Source organism: Thamnophis sirtalis, unplaced genomic scaffold, assembly GCF_051295495.1.
Source record: "Thamnophis sirtalis isolate CommonGarterSnake01/CBP01778 unplaced genomic scaffold, rThaSir2_p1.2 scaffold_4, whole genome shotgun sequence".
Lineage (NCBI taxonomy): Eukaryota > Metazoa > Chordata > Lepidosauria > Squamata > Natricidae > Thamnophis > Thamnophis sirtalis.
The window spans coordinates 56,871,684-56,891,872 of record NW_028261384.1 but is presented as its reverse complement, the minus strand read 5'-3'; the positions used below and the strand labels follow the sequence as shown (position 1 = coordinate 56,891,872).

The 20,189-nt window shown below is 39.2% G+C and overlaps 1 protein-coding gene across 3 annotated transcripts in view; it reads left to right on the top strand.

The window, feature by feature from the left end:
* The first annotated feature begins 1,230 nt into the window (after positions 1-1,230).
* Positions 1,231-20,189, top strand: part of LIMD1 (LIM domain containing 1) — a 33,274-nt gene continuing 14,315 nt past the window's right edge. For 2 of the 3 annotated variants that reach the window (XM_087712972.1, XM_087712970.1), the window contains exons 1-2: positions 1,657-1,832; positions 2,362-4,102. In XM_087712972.1, coding sequence (XP_087569098.1) covers positions 2,680-4,102 — 1,423 coding nt within the window. In that variant the 5' untranslated portion in view covers positions 1,657-1,832; positions 2,362-2,679. Of the gene's footprint in view, positions 1,550-1,656; positions 1,833-2,361; positions 4,103-20,189 lie in introns of those variants that run through there. The other variant, XM_014071057.2, reaches the window with a different exon arrangement.

The following is a 20,189-nucleotide window of genomic DNA, read 5'->3' as shown; positions in this document are numbered from 1 at the left end:
CCACCTGTGCAATTTGGTGGCGATCCGCGAACGTTCAAGCCATGTAATGCGTGGGAAGGCATAGAATAAAGTTAGCATACTTGAAATGAAATAGGTTTTGGTTATGTTTAGGTTGCATTAGCTAAAATGTGCCAATACCGTCCTTGTTGGTAAGAATTGTTGTCATGTTAGAAGAATGACTAAGGCTGACAGCCTAATCTACTCTGTGTTAAATAAATAAAATGGATGGAAGGAAATGAAAGAATACAGAAAAGGTTGGTGAGGCATTTAGTGGCCTATGGATGAGAATGGTGGCTGTTTAGTAAGAAAATCTGTTTGGAATGTGCATATATATTCATATGTGGCCATAGCAAAATAATAAATAGAAATAAAAAAGCATGAGTGATTTTTACTGATTTTTATGAAAGTGAGAGGATTAGTGAAGGCTAGGTGCAGCAAGGATCCCACTATCTTACTATTTTATTTTTCTTTATGTACACTGAGAGCATATTCACCAAAGACAAATTCCTTGTGTGTCCAATCACACTTGGCTAATAAACTATTCTATTCTATTTTACTCTACTCTATTCATTTCTATTTCAATTCTAACAAGGAGTAGCTTCTCTCTCTTGAAAATGTAAGCTAGCATAAGGCATTATAATGCAAGCTAGCCTTAACTTTCAAACAGTTCATTTAGTGACCAAAGTTACAATGGCATTGAAAAAAGTGTCTGATTACCATTTTCACACTTAGCGACTGTTGCAGCATCCTCATGGTCACGTGATCAAAATTTTGATGTTTGGCAACAGATTCATATTTATGATGGTTTCAGTGTCCTGGGGTCATGTTTGACAATATATATATTTTTTAATCAACCCCCCCCCCCCTCCCGGTCAATGGTGTCCCTCTTTACCAATCTGAAAATCTGGTCACCTTACTCTTTACCAATCTGAAAATCTGGTCACCTTAATGTAGGACACTTTTCGAGGGAGGACAGAACTTACAAAAGGACTGTCCTCCCTAAAGGAGGACGATTGGTCACCTTACTTATCCCAATATTTTCAACACTCATATTACTATCAGAGGTTTTTTTCTTCTTCAAGTCTTCAAGTCAGTGTTGAATCATGGCAATTACCTGGCCAAATCCCTGCAGTTTTCTTGCCTTTAACGACCAATTGACACAGCAGAAAGAGAAGAGCAGGATTGTTCCCGCCCTCCGCAACGCCTCTCCCCTCTCAAATCTACATTGCCAGCGAGTGCTGACATATCTCACTATCTCAACCACGTTGCAAACTCCTCCTCCGGTAATCTACGGGTATTGGAAGAAGAGGAATTGTGGAAAGAAAAGGAAGAGGCGGCGGCGCCCGAAGCGCCTCAGCGGCCCACAGCTCTAAGCTTGAATAGGGAAAGCGCGAAGAAAGTAAAGCAAATCTAACCGCGAGGCGGAGAGAACATCTAGCCGCCACACCATGGGCTTTTTGAGCGAAGCCTGACCTCCCGGTACAACCGCACTCCTCAAAGTGCCACGACGCCAAGAAAGCAAAGCAAATTCATTTCCCACGAGCCGCAGGTAGGTTGATTAAGTAAGCCTGTGACTAAGTTCGTGCTTGCAATGGAGTCTGTGAGAACAAGCCGGCCTTGTTCTTTCAGAGGAAGCGTCCATAAGACCGGGCCGATAAGCGTTTGACTTCGTTCTTTCGTACGCAGCGGAATGTTCCGGATTATTCCGCGTGGACAGAGGGTTCTTTTCAGGCCCGCAGCGCGGGAACGGCAAAGATTGGGGCTACAAAAATGTACCTCTAAATGGTAGCAAACGGATATAGAAAACCGGGGCAATTCTGTAGTACCAACCGGTAACTATCACAATGTTTGTATTCTAGATCGGGTAGGACTAACAAACACACTGGGGCTGCTTGTCATGGGCCAAGGTTTCTGTCTCTTGTTTTGGAGTGTCATTTTAAGCGGTGATTGGTTCCAGTGTTGAGGAAGTTAAAAAGGAAATCTGGAGAGGATTTGGAGAGAAAAAGTTCAATAACTTTTTCAAATAAAAGGTGGGCGGTGAAAGACAAGAGTGCGAAAAGCAAAGATTTCCTCTAGCTGCGGAAAAGTTCGGAACGGGCTTCCTTCCGTCTCTGACTAAATTGTTATTTTTCCGAAGCTTGTCTTTCCCCAGAGTTTGCGGGCTTTTCCAGTATACTCCGTCACAATATAAATGTTTTCTTTCAGCCTATAAATGTTCGAGCTGCCGCAAACAAATTTCACTGAGATAACGTTGGCTTGAAGGTTAATATGAAGCTAGGGTGTAATTCTTTTTTCTGATGACAAAGAGTGTATGTTGGCTTGTATTTATTGCTAAATTAATCTTATCTCTTTTAATTTTAGTAGTTTCGCTGAAATAATACTAGGCAGAATTGAAGAAATATTTGTGGCAGCCATTGATTCTTCACAAACTGAAATGTAAAGAACTTGGACCTTAAGTTTCTTCAGGAGTAACCAGGACTTAAAGGCTCCCGGGGATAATCTAAGAAATATACCGCTGTTTTGGAAAATACCCTGAAGTGTGAAGTTTTCCCTTTCTATTTTTCTCATAAGAAATAGCAAAGAATTTTAGTAACCATGGAGTTTGTTGTTGAGTTTAACATAACAGGTTAATTTTCATATTGAAAATATTAGCTCATTTGTTTTTCTACTATTGTTTGAATGAACAAACATTTAAAAATGGATAAATATGATGACCTTGGTTTAGAGGCAAGTAAATTTATAGAAGACCTCAATATGTATGAAGCTTCCAAAGATGGTCTCTTTCGAGTAGACAAAGTTGTTGGGAATAACCCAGAATTTGAAGAAACCAGAAGAGTTTTTGCTACAAAAATGGCTAAAATTCACCTGCAGAAACAACAACAAGAAGAAGAGTTGATGAAAGGAACTTCAGTGGATTTGAATGGTGGATTTAATTTTGGTGGTCAGCTTCCAAGTTATTCTGTAGTCAAAGACACCACAGGAACAAATAAATTGCATCCACGGGAAAATGTTGCTAAGCCTCCTTTGGCTGCAGTATATGCAGGTCATCAGCTCGCTTTTCCAAGCCAGCCTTTATGTCACAGTGATGGAGAGCGAACAAAAATATATCAAGATGACTATGGATATAACAACAGTCTACAGGGTCCAGATATTCCTGGAGGACCAAATTGCCACAGATCAGGTCAGATGAACCCAGGTGGTTCTAAGGCAGTGCTTCCTTCCCTATCATGGAAAGAACACAGCAATGGTGATAATCAAACAGGTGTTCAAAGAAGGAAGAAAAGTGCTGATAAGCTTAGCAGCCAGAAATCAACTATTGCCCCTCATTTTTGGTCAAATAGCCAAGATGAATCATTGCAGAGAAGCCCTAGAAATACAGATCTTCATCTATGCCAACAATCCCAAAACCCTTACAGATCTTCAGAAAGTGGTCATGGAAGTCAGGAATGTGGAAATGAAGGCTCTGGACTTAGTAAGAGCTGTATCCAAAAGCTAGCTTGCCAGAGACCATCTTTTTCTCATGACAGTATCCCCTTGTCGTCTTCAGTTGGGGTTGGTGATGAATCAGCCATGGGATATTCACATCAGAAATCTTCATCGTATTCTGTTTCATCAATACATTCTTCTCAGATTCTTTCAAATCGGTCTGTTAATTTTCATCCAAATAGAAGCAGTGGTGACAACCACTCAAGGTGCAGTGATAGCACTCAACCTTCAATTTCTACCCCAGTTCCTTCAAGTGCAGATTATCAGCAGCACAATATTCATCCATACACTTCAGATCATTTTGTAGTTCATGGTCAAAATCACAGGCTTAATTCTGCTGGTTTTGGTCTGAGTCTTGAGCAGAATTCTATCACTGCAACATCTCATGGACCAATGATTTCTGATGTTCCCAAATCTCCTTTTAAGGAGAGTGTCACTGTTCAGCAGCATAACTCTGGTCCCCAAGAAATGTCTGGTTCTGCAAAAATAAAATTACCCTGTCAGATGCTGCTTTCACAGCAAGACCAAGGGCCCTCTACTGCTGAATTAAAATTAGAAGCTCTTACTCAGCGCCTGGAGCAGGAGATGGATGCATGTCCCAAGACAGACTACTTTGGTAAGTATTTTTGTTATGGCGTAATGTACATCTTTTAAAATAGCATATTTAATAATAAATATTGCAATACTTGTACCTATGGACAGATTTTTTCATGTATTTTTCTTTATCATTGGTTTAACTAATACTTTTAAAATTATACATTCTGAAAGCTATTATTTTAATGTAATAAGTAGATAATGATAAGTTAGAGGAAAAATGAATTAAAAACCTTTTTTAAAAAAACAAGTTAATATACCAACTTTATGCAGCCTTGGTTTTTCTTTAAAATCATTTTTATGGAGCAATAAATAAAGTTAATAATTGAGTGTTTATACTCAAAATGTTTGAGAATTTGCCTGGTAGCACAAATATTAAAAATTAATATTGGCCACAATATTAAGTTATTTTGAAGTGAATGGGAAAAAGATGAATTGCATTTGACTGTACAGCTGTGCAAAGCATTTGAAAGAGTTGTTTTACTAAAAACTTCAGCAAAGCAAAGTACTTTTACTCAGGGCATTACATCCTTTAAAGATTCGTATAGCTGCTTTGAAAACTCCCTCTACTTGTTTTCATGTACCTCTGTACATATTTAGATAGCACTTTCTGCTATGACAGCAAAGGAATGCAATAGGCAGCAATGGACTCTTTCGGAGTAGCCATGCCACTTTCCCAAAGGATGCTGAGGCCTTAATGCTTCAAAGAAAAAATATTTGCTCATAGTAATGTATTTTGCAAAGTACCTGTTTCAAATTCTTGGCAACAGTCAAGTGCAACTCTCATCTTTTTCCCATTCACTTCAAAATAACTTAAGACTGTGGCCCCCAACAATTTGGGTCCTCATTTTACCAAACTCAAAAGGATGGACGGCTGAGTCAACTTTAAGTCTGGTGAGAATTGAACTGCCAAATTGTGGTCAGCTGACAGTCAGCAGAAGTACCTGCAGTGCTGCATTCTAATCGCTGTGCCACCGAGGCTCATTAGTTTACATTAATTGTTTCTATTGTGTTTTTTACCTAGAAATGAAGAATATTTAAAACATTTAAAAGAATTCAATATCTCTGTAATTTTTCCAGTAAATTTCGCTCTTGTAAAGTGGCAGTTATGATTTGGGAGGGTTGGCATGTATCCTGTACTTATATTATAGGTTGGTTATTATTTTTGACAGTGCTGTATTTCAGTAAGTTTCTTTCTTTCTTTTTTAAAGAAAAAAATACCTTGCTCCTTGGAAATACTGAAATCTATTTCTATTAAGAGATTCATATTTTATAAAGCATTTATAAAATTAAATATTCTGCAAATTTAGGAATTATTTTGGACCTGATTATAAATCAATATTTGTGGTCAAATGAGTAGGATAGGGTAGAATAGAATAAAATAGAATAGAATCTTTATTATCACAACAGAAATAAAATAAAATCATTTTTATCTCTTGGAAAAGAAGAAATGAAAGTTGGAACATAAGTGAAGCACATAAAATCTTGTGGATTTCAAGTTCCTTTTTCTCAATATAGAGTTAAGATAAATGTAATTGAATTCATGTAATTTAATCAGAAGTGGACCAATGCTCTAAAAATGATTTTATAATTCTTGTGTCTATGAAAAATTAACATAATTTTGTTTTTAACTGTAGATGGCTTTTAATTTTTCTACTTTTACCTCAAATTTAATAACAGATTTCATGTTAATTATTGTTAGTAAATAAGTTTTCTTTTCCATCCTACTCATTTTTTCCATTTTTACCAAAGTAAAGATTGGTATGATTGAATATAAAATATTTCCAGAGTCCTCAAAAAAAGAAAGATGATAGTGTTTAAACAATGAAATTATTATCTAGGTGAGTTGTTAGTTTGCAAAATTTGTGAGTACACTGTGTAGGACAGTGATGGCTAACCTTTTTCCCATTGCATGCCAAAAGCAAGGGGAATGCAGAGGGGTCCTGCGTGGGCATGCCCACACCCATAATGCTATGCGTGCGCCCCCGCCCTTCCCCCCCCCGCTTTTGGCGTGTAATGGATCCTCTGGAGGCTTTAGAAGGCTTCCCTGAAGCATCCGGAGTGCGAAAACAGCCCTATAGGCAAACCGGAAGTCCATTTCTGAATGTCCGGTGTGCGCATTGGGTTGTTTTTCTCCCTCCGGAGGCTTCAGGGAAGCCTCTGGTTGGTGAAAAACAGCTGAAAAAGAAGTCTGAAGTCAGCTGGCCAGCGTGTGCATGCGTGCTGGAGCTGATAGCGCAACGCCTCTTGTGCTCTAACAAATGGCTCCACGTGCCACAGTTTCACCATCCCGGGTGTAAGATAATGTGTAGGATGAGTACAGGGTAGTGGATGGGACTGTAGTTTTATCTGAATTGTTTATGGAAATGGCTAATTGTAACGGAAGTTAATGTGTTTGCAAGTATTGGAGACCTTTTGACAAGTTAAGCTTTCCATTACATATCTCTAGATGGGTCAGTTTGGAATTCTTTCTAGGTCACTTGCTTAGCTTAGGAAATGTTTAAAAGGAATTTGAATTTAATTGCTTTTGAGAGTTTGCTTTTTTAAATGATAAGATTCAAAATGATAAGATTACATGTCATATATAAATACATTCTTAATATTCACCATGCACTAAATAGTCCACATTGCAACCAGTACTTTAAATATTTTGATTTCCTGCTCTGATTTCCATAGGGTGCTAAATGGAGCAGGGCCAATCTTAAAAGTAGAAAAATGACACAACTATTATTTATTTTTCTTTACTCTTAAAAGCTAGTTACCTATAGCAAGAATTTGAAGAAGTTAAATGTATTCCTTCCAATTCCAAGCAGCTTGCAGCTAACCTAGCAATGCTGCTTGCATGGATTACTACTATATGTGTGACTTTCAATCACAATTAATTACAAAATCCTTGAACAGGAAATATTTATCCTGCAACATATCTGGATACACATACAAATTTTAACTAGTAAATGAACTTTTAGATTTTAAAAGGTTTGTGCATCAAACAGCCTTGTCTGCAAATACATTTCTAATGAATTTCCTTGGATCTTGATAATAAGGAAAAGTTTTTTACTGTTTCTTCTTTCCTCATTCTCCATGAGACCATAAGACAGTCATTAAGAGAAATTTTTCAAACTTCTACATGACATGTTTAATATAAGTAAGCAAGGAGCAAAACTGTTCTGCTAATAATCCTCATAATTATTCATTTAGGAACCATACAAAGTTAGAATGGCATTGAAAAAAGTACCGTAACTTAAAAACCAGCCCTTGCACTTGAAACTGTTGCAGCATCCCTATGGTGACATGATTAAAATTTGGGTCTTGGCACCTGGCATGTATTTGTGCTGCTTACATCATCCCAGGATTATGTGACCACCATTTGTGACTTTTCCCAACGACTCCTGCCTAATTACCACGATTCACTTAGTAACTGTGGCAAAAAATGTTGTAAATTGGGCACGACTCAATTAACAACTACCTTGCTTAGCAATATAGTCCCAGCTGGGGTTGTACTTGTATAGAGCTTTTAATTTTTTAAAAATATTTTAATTCAGCTTTGATCAGCATCTGTCACACATTTTGCTAGTAAACTTACTCAAATACTAGTTTAATTTTGTGAAAATGAATGGCAGTTTCTCTTCCCATTTGAGAACAGGATAGGTGATGATAAATCCATACACAAAGTTGTTTAAAAAGTAGTAGAGTGTTATTGGTGACCTAAAAGGAATAAAGACTCAATTATATCAAGAATAATGATCTTGAAAAGATGAAGCTATATAGTCTTGCATGGAAATATAGTTGGACTTGGCTACATTTTAAATGTATGGGTAATGATTTGCTGTAGTACATTCAGTTTTAGAAATGAATTACCTGTGAATGGAGTTAGTTTTTGGCTTTAAAAATAATCTTGTAAGTGGTGTTGTATTTTACTATCCATGTTGCTTGGTTTTTGTTCTGTATCTGAATTTTTAGATTAAAAACAAGCAAACAATGGAATTCTGAAGAATATCTTTGATGGGAAGATGAAATTGCGGGTATAAACAACCTATTTAAAAAACAGCAACAAATAAGCCAGACAACATCATTATTTATAATTAAGACATTGCATCTTGGTTAGTAGTTTGCCAATTAAAACCAGGTCATAATTGGCTAAGATTGCCGGATAGGGTAAGGGTAAGTTGGCTTGTTAAAAGATTTGACACTTTTTAAACAAGATTAGATTAATTATCCAGTATAACATTTATATGGACATTGTTGTTAGTTTTTCAGGCAAACACATTAAAACTGCCTGTATCGCGGTGAAAGGAATACCTTGGTGGCAAAATAAAATAGATCTGTTGATAGATTAATACAACATTTTTCTGGCACGTAATCATTTTCAATGATATGACTTGATTATATGAGGCAGTAAGGAAGGTATTTTCCACCTCTCCTGCCTAACGTGAGGAAACATTTCAGGATTTAAAACATTATGTAATAGAAAATGCCCTTTTGGTGTGGCATTAGACAACTGGATAAAGAGGCTGAATTTGAAAAGGTAGTCCATCTATCTTTGTATATTAAATATATATCTTGAAGTATAGATTTATTTCTTGACCTTGATTATAATTTCCTTAATTTGTGTTATTATTTCAATATGGTAAATGCCTGGATATAATTACTAAATGAGTTATATGTTAATCATCTTTTTGGGGAATTACTGGACATATAAGGAATCTTGTAATGAAAGTAGCCATGTGAACCTTGGTTTATAATTTAGAATGTTGTGTAAATCCACCCATTTGATGGTCCTTCTGTAGGCAATTGATAACAAGCCAGGACTTAAATTAATGTTTAGACATTAATGATTGTGTGTTATGTTATTTTGAGGGGACAGCACATTTACAGTGTTATACAAGCTGTATATTCACTACTTTACATTGTAGCCAAGTGTCATTTCTTCAGTGTTGTCATATGAAAAGATATACTTAAATATTTACAAAATGTGAGGGGGTTATTATATACTCTGATATACTTTGTGTGTGTGTGTGTTTTAAACTAAAGCAGTATTTTGTATTTAACAGTTTGTTTGGGTAGCAGAAAATGCTCTTTAGTTGTACTGAAAATATCCTTTGTTCAAGTTAAGAAATTGATACTAGATATAGAACTATCCTATACTATAATGTCTTTCATATAATATCTCCTTTTGTACACCTTTTAATTCTGTGTAGACTAAGGTGACCAGATTTTCAGATTGGTAAAGAGGGACACCTTTGACTGGGGGGGGGGGGGGGCTTGATTAAAAATTTTATATGGAGCAACAAAAATTTTCATACAACGCAAAAATAGTATTGTAATTTTTTTAATTTCAGCATAACTACAATTTACAAATATAAATTGTAACTGTTGCCAAACATCAAAATTTTGATCACGTGACCATGAGGATGCTGCAACGGTCGCTAAGTGTGAAAATGGTCGCTAAGTGTGAAAAATGGTCATCAGTCACTTTTTTCAATGCCATTGTAACTTTGGTCACTATACCACCTTTCTTGCCACAGTTCTTAAGTGAATAACTGCAGCTGGTATTTTATATTTTGGATAGAATCTTTTTTAAAATAGTCTAAGACAATTTAAAAAAAGAATCCACACAGAATAAATTGAAATAAAACATTTCAAACTATTCCACACAGAATAAATTGAAGTAAAACTATTTTTAAAAAATTCTATGCACAATATATTTCAAAGTATTGTGCATAGAATTTTTAAAAATGGTTTCACTTCAATTTATTTTGGATAGAATCCTTTTTTAAAATTGTCTTAGACAAATTTAAAAAAAGATTCTATCCAAAATACAAAATATCAGCTGCAGTTATTCACTTAAGAACTGTGGCAAGAAAGGTGATATAATGGGCTTAGTGACCAAAGTTACAATGGCATTGAAAAAAGTGACATGACCATTTTTCACGCTTAGCGACCATTTTCACACAGTGACCGTTGCAGCATCCTCATGGTCACACGATCAAAATTTTGATGTTTGGCAACAGTTACAATTTATATTTGTAAATTGTAGTTATGTTGAAATAAAAAAATATATTACAATACTAGGTTTAGGTTTTATTCAACTTATATGCCGCCCTATTCCCGAGAGACTCAGGGCGGCTAACAAAACCAAGGAAGGGGGGGGGGAACAATACAAAAGGGAAGGCAACAAAAACAACAATACAAAACAATTTAAAAGGTCTCAACAAGCACACCAATTCGAGTAGGGGATGGAACTCAACAGCCCCAGGCCTGCTGGAACAGCCAGGTCTTAACAGCTTTATGGAAAGCCTGAAGGGTGGTGAGGGTCCGAATCTCCACGGGGAGATCGTTCCAGAGGGTCGGAGCAGCCACAGAGAAGGCCCTCCTCCAGGTGGTTGACAGACGGCATTGGCCGGCAGATGGAATTCGGAGGAGGCCTAATCTGTGGGATCTAATGGGTCTTTGGGATCTAATGGGTCTTTGGGAGGTAATCGGCAGGAGGCAGTCTCTCAAGTACCCAGGTCCAATACCATGTAGGGCTTTATACTATTTTTGCGTTGTATGAAAATTTTTGTTGCTCCGTATAAAATTTTTAATCAAGCCCCCACCCCCAGTCAAAGGTGTCCCTCTTTACTGAAAATTTGGTCACCTTGCTTTTTAGGATGCTGTCTAGATTTGCCATAGCTTTCCTCCCCAGGAGCAAGTGTCTTTTAATTCCTTGGAATTGGGTATGTCTAGTTTAATGAAAAGAAGGACTGAGGTATTGTATTGTGGTTGCTGCAATTACTATACTTAATACTCCATTTTTATTCTTTATTTTTTAATAATTTTCATAACAGTTGTTCCTGTTTTTGTAATTATTGTTTTATATTATTATTTTAGTGGATTGTTGTCACCCCTGAGAGTCATTTCTATTGAGATGTACACATTTGAACAATAAATGTATTTATTTTCATATTTAAGGAAAGGCATCATCTATAAACTAAGCAAAGGTGTAGCTTCCAAGATGTGCCCTTGAGATCTTGAAGTTGGTGGGAATCTACTCAGAGATTAATTGAGGAAAGCTTAATAACACGGAGTTCTTAACTTAAATCCACACAGAATAAAACTATTTTAATAAATCCTATGCACAATAAATAAAATATTATTTTAAAATACATTAAAAAATAAAAGAAAAAACCCCACTTACCAGTAGGCAGACACTCCAAGTCAATCCAGAATGATGTAGATGTTAATACAAAGAACTGAGCGAATTAAAATGGTTAAATAGTCCCAGGGAAATATTTTTCAAAGAAAAAAGAAGAGCACCATTTTCCCACACGAGCAGACCTCCAAACTCTGTGCCCTCCCCTCTGGAAAATCCAGGAAGTAGCAGTCATTCCCTCTCTAGCCAGGTGTTTCCTGCAGCTCTATGGTAATGGGTCATTTTTTTCTTATAAAAGTTAGTAAAAAGGGGCGTGTGGGGTCCATTTTCTTGCTTTAAAGTTTTAATATCTTCAATGAAAGTACTGAGACAGAGAGAGAGGTTAGTTAGACAGGGTGTCTTTTGTCTTGCCCCGGTTAGGATTTCTTGCCCCGGTTAGGATTTCTTAAGCAAATCCACTGGGCTTTCAACATGAAGCCAGAAAAAAATAGGGACTTTTTTAAAACTCAGAGGGACAAGGGACAAATTGTTATAAAGCGTGATTGTCATGCTGAAATCGGGACGTCTGGTCACCTTAGTGTAGACTTACAGTCAATGCAGTATATTTTCAAGAATCATGGAATCACTTGTGTACATAATAAACTCATTTTTCTGTTTCTGGTCAAAGTGAGCAGTTGTAATATTATTCCAAATCAGAAGTGTACTAATGGCAAATAATTTAAAGAAAATGTATTGCTAATGTGTTTGTGCTCCTACATTTCTTTGGGTAATTGTATAAACTTTGTCCTTTGAAGTAGTCAGCATCTATTCAGCCATCAGTCTGAAAGCACTGAAATCTTTTAAGTTTTGTATTTTTTTACTGATAAACATGTGACTTCATAATCTTGCATTACTCATGACAACTGATGTTAACAGGTTTAAATTAAAAAATAAAAGCAGAACCAAGATACATATAAAGAGAAGAAATGATTGATAGAATTGAAAAATTCTAAATAAAAAAATAAAGGCAGAATAAATGTCTGTATTTTAAGAAGGCAGTTGATCAAAAAGAAAATTTATCGGAAAACTATTCCAAATAAAACAGACAAGGGGATGCTGGTGGGAAGGGTTACTTTTCTTGCTAATTAAAGTGAGAGATGTGAGGAAAAAAACTGTAGAAAAGATGCATAATATGTGAATTGGAAAATTAAAGCAGAGAAAACAAAACCAGGGGAAGTGTCTGAAATTGCAGTGTAAAAGTTAGTTTATTTTTTTAAGTGTTTTATTTTCAAATGTATATAAGTATTAAATACATGAACAGTGTGACTTTGGGTATTAATTTTGATACTCAATAATAATAAAATAGAAAATTTTGATCGCCTTACTTTAGTTGTGCTCACATCTTTCTAATAACATTATACAGAACACATTCATATTTTAACTTCTTATCCTTCATCTACCTGCTAATTTTAATATGTCATATAACAATATTTATTGTAGTATTCCCTCCTTTCTGATTTCTACCTTTATTTCGTATCTTGATAACACCAATCTTGTTAGTAAGTATGCTATTTCTATTTTGTCTCTTATCAATTTTAATTATATTAATTACCTTAGTCATACTCACATTATAGTAACATCATAAATATGCAATTAAAGTTGTTAACATTGGAATATTTACTCTAACTTGTATATAATCCCTCATGATTTAATTGTTCAATATTATGTTATATTACTCAATGCTAATAACCATGATAACCTTAATAATGTTTTAAAGGTATATAATATAAACATCTTTCAGCTTCTGATCCTTTCCTCTACATGCTAATTTTAAAACATTATATAGGAGTATACATAACTGTTCTGTCACCCCTTCTCCGCTCGTTAACAGATGACAGGCAAACAAACTGTGACTGTTTGCTGCCTGCCATAGCTCCAGTTAATTAGGTAGATTTAGTTAGGTTTAGGTTTATAGTTATAGATAGTTTAGGCATAGATTAGATATAGATTTAGGATATAGTTTAGGTATAGATTAGATATAGACTTAGGTATAAGTACTGAAGACTGTACCATCTGTGGGTGCTCTCGGCCTTGGGGCAGGGCTAGTGGAGACCGGGGTTGGGGTCGTGGCTAGGGTTGGGGGTAGAGTTAGGCTATGCTGGGGTTAGGATTAGGATTAGGCTGGTGTAGGGTTAGAATGGGTGAGCTTAGTTTGGGTTGGTGTTAGTTTTTTGTTTTGGCTTAGAATTAGGATTAGCTTTAGGTTAGGAATAGGTTTAGTAGTAGGATAATCAAGGTTGGAATAGGGCTAGGAATGGTAGATGATGGCAGCCGTAGGGGTCAGGACTTGGCTCTGTAGGAATTGGCGCCCTTTATCCCATCTTCTGGAGCAGCCCGGGCCAGTCCCAGATGTTGGCCCCACAGACTCTCCCCCCCCCCCCGGATTCTGGACCCTGCTCAATCTTAGGGGAAGGAGAAGAACTACCCCCCGACACGGGGGCCATAAATTGCTTGTTGGATCCGGAGGGCTTAGGACTGGAAAGCTGCTGTGTACCAATACCGGACCCTTATCCCGTGCCCTCTCCGCTTACAGCCACTTTATATGCTACTGACTTTGGACCTGTGGCCTGGGAAGCTCTTCTAGGACTCAGAGGAGAGGAGAAGAGCGGAGCAGCTCGCCCTCCATCTGCACACCATTGTCTTACATCGCACTAGCGCAGTGCTCCGTGAATTTTTTTAGGAATGTAGTGTGAATGGTATGCTTGGTTGATGTTTGCACCCACTTTTTTTAAATTCATACTGTTGTATTTTCTGTGTTTAACTTATTTCATGGGGACTGCATGGGTGAGTGGCTGTGTGTGTATGAGAGGGTTGAGAGTATTGCCCGGTGTCTCCTCCACTGAGTGCCACTGCAGAAGTGGTAGGGGCCCAGACTTACTTCCCGTCCCAGAATGAGTGTTAAGGATTGCCTGCTGGATGGTGCGGGAGCTGTGGGAGGGGTTGTGGGGTTTACAGTAGCGGGGAAGGGCCAGAGCATTACGGTCACTATGGGGAGGGGTAGGTATGACGGGAACTTCAGGGCTGGCCATTACTGGGGAAGGAGGGTTCGCTACATCACAGAGATCCCTCCTTCCGGCCCTGTTAGTTCCACTCCAGGGCCAGGTGGCGAGAATTTTCAGGGCCCTGGTCTCAGGCTGTTGTTGCTAAATGCCAGGTCTGTGGTTCACAAAGCTCCCCTTGTCCGGGACCTAATTTTAGACGAGGGGGCAGACCTGGCATGTATTACTGAGACCTGGCTGGGCCCAGAGGGAAGAGTCCCCCTCACTGAAATGTGCCCAGAATTTTTTCAGGTGCTTCATCAGCCGCGACCCCATAAAACGGGTGGAGGAGTGGCGGTTATCATCCGAGGGTCTTTAGTTCCTCGTAGGATCCCTGCTCCGGAGTTTGTCGGGTGTGAGTCCCTGTTGATGAAGCTGGACCTTGGTGGTCAAGTGGGTCTGTTGCTAACGTACCTACCTCCCAACAGCCAGCGTTGCAACAGCCCTCCCCTCGCTCCTCGAGTCAGTAGCCGAGTTGGCAGTGGAGTTCCCCAGGGTTATGGTTCTGGGGGATTTCAACCTGCCTACACTTGGTGAACGCTCTGATGGGGCGCAGGAGTTCTTGGCTTCCATGACAGCCATGGACTTGACCCAAGTAATTCGAGGTTCGACTCATTCAGCGGGTCACACACTTGACCTTGTATTTCTGTCGGAGCAGTGGAGATGTGATTTAGAGTTGAAGGGTATTAAAACCTTGCCCTTGTCATGGTCTGATCACTTCCTGCTGAGGCTTGACTTTCGGAAGCCAATCCCCCACTGTAGGGAGGAGGAACCGATTAGGTGGTTCCGCCTCAGGCGCCTGATGGACCCAATGGGGTTTCAGACGGCGCTTGGAGAAATACCTGACACTATCGTCCACAATCCGGTGGAGTCCTTAGTCGCTGCTTGGAATACAGCGGGGGCTCTAAACCGGATTGCGCCTTTGCGACCTCTCTGAGGCGGCGGATCCAGGAGGGCTCCTTGGTTCACCAAGGAACTCCGGGAGATGAAGCGCAAAAAGAGACGCCTAGAGCGCCGCTGGAGGGCCAGTAAATCTGAGTCAGACCGAGCACTGATGAGAGCCTTTATTAGAGCCTATCTCGTGGCAATACGGGCGGCGAAATGTTCGCATTTTGCCGCCCTTATTGCATCCGCCGAATCGCGCCCAGCCGCCTTGTTTAGAATAACCCACTCCATCTTGAAAGGGAGGGATGCGGGTGACCCTCTACAGGGTAGAGCTGAGGAATTTGTTCAGTATTTGATGGATAAAGTCGCTCGGATTTGGACAGAGCTGGACTCCAATTGCATGATACCAGCCGAGGTACTGGGGGAGGGTCTTGAGCATGCTTTATGGATTGAGTTTCAACGGGATTCTCCTGATGAAGTGGACAAGGCCATGGGAGCGGTGAGTGCCTCCACTTGTATACTGGACCCGTGTCCCTCCTGGTTGGTCTCGACCAGCAGGGAGGTGACACGCGGCTGGATCCAGACGATTGTGAACACCTCTCTCCAGGAGGGAATCTTCCCACCCCTCCTAAAGGATGCGGTGGTGAGACCCCTCCTGAAGAAACCGTCTCTGGACCCAGCCATTTTGAGCAATTATCATCCAGTCTCCAACCTTCCCTTTGTAGGGAAGGTTGTTGAGAAAGTGGTGGCCTCGCAACTCCGATGGTCCTTGGATGAAGCCGATTATCTAGACTCTTTTCAGTCGGGTTTCAGGCCTGGTTACAGCATGGAAACTGCTTTGGTCGCGCTGATCGATGATCTCTGGCGGGCCAGGGATAGGGGTCACCCCTCTATCCTTGTGCTTCTTGACCTCTCAGCGGCCTTCGATACCATCGACCATGGTATCCTTCTGCGACGGTTGCGAGAGGTGGGGGTGGGAGGCACCGTTTTGCGGTGGTTCTCCTCCTACCTCTCGGACAGGTCACAGTCGGTGTTGGTTGGAGGGCAGAGGTCGACCCCAAGGCCCCTCAACTATGGGGTGCCGCAGGGTTCGGTCCTGTCCCCCCTCCTATTTAACATCTACATGAAGCCGCTGGGTGAGATCATACGCCGGCACAGGATTAAGTATCACCAATATGCAGACGATACGCAGCTGTATCTGTCTGCCCCGTGCCAACTCAGCGAAGCAGTAGAAGTGATGTGCCAGTGCCTGGAGGCTGTTAGAGTCTGGATGGGAGCAAACAAGTTGGCACTCAATCCAGACAAGACCGAGTAGCTTCTGATGTTCCCTCCCAAATATTGTCCAACTGTTCCATCTCTCAGGCTGGGGGGCGAAATTATACGCCCCTCAGAGAGGGTTTGCAATTTGGGAGTCCTCCTGGACCCACAGCTGACTCTAGAACACCATCTGTCGGCTGTGACCAGGGGGACCTTTGCCCAGGTCCGCCTGGTGCACCAATTGCGACCCTACCTGGATCGGGAGGCCCTTCAGACAGTCACTCACGCCCTTGTTACCTCAAGACTGGATTATTGTAATGCGCTCTACATGGGGCTGCCCTTGAAGAGTGTTCGAAGACTCCAATTAGTCCAGAATGCAGCCGCGCAAGCGATTGTGGGTGCACCAAGGTACACCCACGTTACACCTATCCTCTGTGAGCTGCACTGGCTACCTATTAGTCTCCGAATCCGCTTCAAGGTGCTGGTTGCTACGTATAAAGCCCTACATGGCATCGGACCTGGGTACCTGAGAGACCATTTCCTGCCGATTACCTCTCTCAGACCAATTAAATCGCACAGGTTGGGTTTCCTCCGGATTCCATCTGCCAGCCAATGTCGGCTGGCGACTCCCCGGGGGAGAGCCTTCTCTGTTGCAGCTCTGGCCCTCTGGAACGAGCTCCCTGTTGAGATCCGGACCCTTACTACCCTCCCGGCCTTCTGCAAAGCCACCAAGTCCTGGCTGTTCCAGCAGGCTGGGGGGAGCTGAGAAGCATTTACCTCCACGGAAATTGTGAATGTTGGTTTTGTTTTTAATATGTTGTCTTTGTCTCGTTCCCCCCTTTCCCTTGTCTTTTGTGAGCCGCCCGGAGTCCTCCGGGAGTGGGCGGCATACAAGACAAATAAATAATAAATAAATAAATAAATAAATAAATAAATAAATAAATAAATGGAACTCTCTTTATCAGTTCTCAGCTCAAACTGGCTACGAGCCCAAAAATAACATAAATAAAGTCTCAGACTAGATAACAGAATAGCAAACAAAAACTCTTACAAACAATGCACTTTTCCAAGTGTCTTCTTGAATCAGGGTCATAGAAAACAAAGCACTTTTCCAAGTGTATCTTACATAAACCAGGACTGATGATCAATCAATGTTGAATGAACCAAGGAACATTGACTCCTGCAACCAGGGCATGGCAGCATCCGTCCTTTTATCTCCAAAACCCCACTAACGAGCCCCAGCTGCATCGTTAATCTTGCATTCCGAAAAGACTCACAGAAGACTGCTGCTGAGTCACAACACATAACAATATTTTCGCTCTTTCTAATTCTTACCTCTACTCTAAATCTTGATAGCACATAGCTTAAATTAGTAAATATTCTATTTCTACCCATCATCTCTCATTCATTTTAGTATATCAATTCTTATTTATTTTTGGCATGCTTTCCAAACTCCTCCTTTGAAGTTTTATGTCTCCCTATATCATTCTTTGTTGGTCTAAATGTTTCTTTTTCTATCTCTGCCTCTCACTGAAGATCTTCACTATGTCTGTGAGTCTCTGTCTTCCCTTCAAGAATGTCTACCTGCTTGTTCAATTCTATTTTTAAATTTCTAAATATATTGTCAGCTTGATCTGTTTCATCCATTTTGATTATTTTTTCTCCTTATCTTTTGGTTTGTTTGTTGTTTTGCCTGCTCTTTCCCTTCCTCTATTTTTTTCTATTCTCTATTTCCTAGATTTTCTCATTTTTCATTGTTACTTGCTGAACATTTTCTAAGCTCATGTATATATCATATATCAGATACTTTATTTCCCTGTGGTTCTTTGTTATAGTTTCATAAATACTTTGAAACATTGATGACATTTCTTTTTGAAATATGCTTATTATTTCCTGTTGAAGCATTTTATCTTATTTTAATAAGTCCAAAATCTGCTCACAAATCTATCAAAATCCCACACTCTTAGTTGTCTGTGACATCAAAAAGCCAGTCTTAAAACTATTCACTCAATCCTAGAGTCATACCTCGAAGTAGGCAATAATTATAATTCTTTATAGTTCTCCACCAGTTTATTCCTTCCAAATTTTCCCTTGTCTTTATCAGTCACCTAACCAGCCCTTTGATTCCACTAATAGTTCCAAGTGTTTGTGAACCACTCTACTTAACAATCTTCGGAGTCTCAGACATTTTTTCTCCTTAGCTGTGAAACAAATAGGTATCAAACAATATACAACAAAAACACAGCCTTCCTGATGTGTTTACCTCCACTCAGTGTTAAAGATTATTCCAGTCTTCCCAGCCTTATAAAAATACAGTGTATTTCTTTCTTTCTTTCATCAGTAGATGGCATTATCACCTAAAATCTCAATGTGACACCCAATCTAACACTGTTCCAATTTCTTCAGATAATTTCCTTTCATTTTTTCCCAATAATCAGCCCAATGTTTCCAGCATTTTAAAATGCTTTTTCAAGATGTTGCCAATAAAATGGTCAAATCCAGTTCTGTATTTTAAAGATTATATCCTATCTCAGGTTTCATTTTTTTTTTGGTCTGTAGTCTTCCTCTAAGTAATTGTTAGCCGCTTGAAACATTTTGGAGAATTGTCTTTTCATAATTTCTTTTCTTTGGGGTTTAATATCTAGTCAAGAAGTTGAAAATCATCTCACCCAGGTTCAGTCCACTGTTCAAACACAGCTCCAGCACATTTCTTTCTTTCTTGTCTCAGCTTTCTGGTGGCTATAATGGCCACCTCTCCTTCCTCATTCTTGAATAGGAGAGTGAGCCTCAGATCAAGCAGGTGAGTTGCCACTCTCTGCGATCATAAGGCATTCTTCCTTTCTTCATCAACCCTACGAGGTTCCTTTAGCCCTTCAAGCCCCCCTCCCCCGAAGAGGAGAGATTAGCCTAGGTTCACGGAGCCCTGCTCCCTACAACTGTGTCTCAATGACACCAAACCAGAAGTCATAAAAGTCAGCTTAGAGAGTCTTAAAAAGTTAAAGGTAGAAAGCCAATAAAAATTGGTGCAAGAAATAAGAAAATACTCAGAAAACCAACATTAGCACCTATGTGAATGGGAAAACTTAGTGTAAATAAAAATGAAATAAAATTTCATTTTGAGTTTAAGGAAATCAAGGAAAAATTGTCAAAAGCATGATAAAGTAGTATTGAGAAGACCAGCAAACTGGTGGGAGAAGTTCAGTTAGTTGAGAAAATATATTTCTTACTAGATATTGGCAAAAAAAGAATAAAGTAAAATGGCATTGTAAAACAAATAATGATATTAGAGAGTATATTCCTAAAGAATACTGATGTAAAGGCTGCCATTTTGGACATAATCCCAAAGTAGAATTTATCCTATTCAATCATCCACTTATTAGACACATTTATTCTTCTATTTTCCTTAATACACATTAAATAATAGTTTTTGAATAGTTGGTATTTAGGTCTTCCAGTCTTGGAGGTTAATAGATTTCAAAGCCAACAGTAACCAATGAGCATAATCTACTGGATTCCCACTGTTGTTAAACGTGACGAAAGAATGAAATAAGTGAATCATGCATGTATGGGCACACGTACTTCCTAAGCCAGTGCTATAATGCTTGTCAAAAAATAATAACATTTAGAGAGAGGAAAATCCTTTTTCCACATAGCAATATAATTTTGGTAATTTACAAAGATATTTCTCCCCTTTTTAAGCATATGAACCTTGTTAAGGTATGAAAGTGCACATAATGTGTTTGTTTCTGATAATTGAA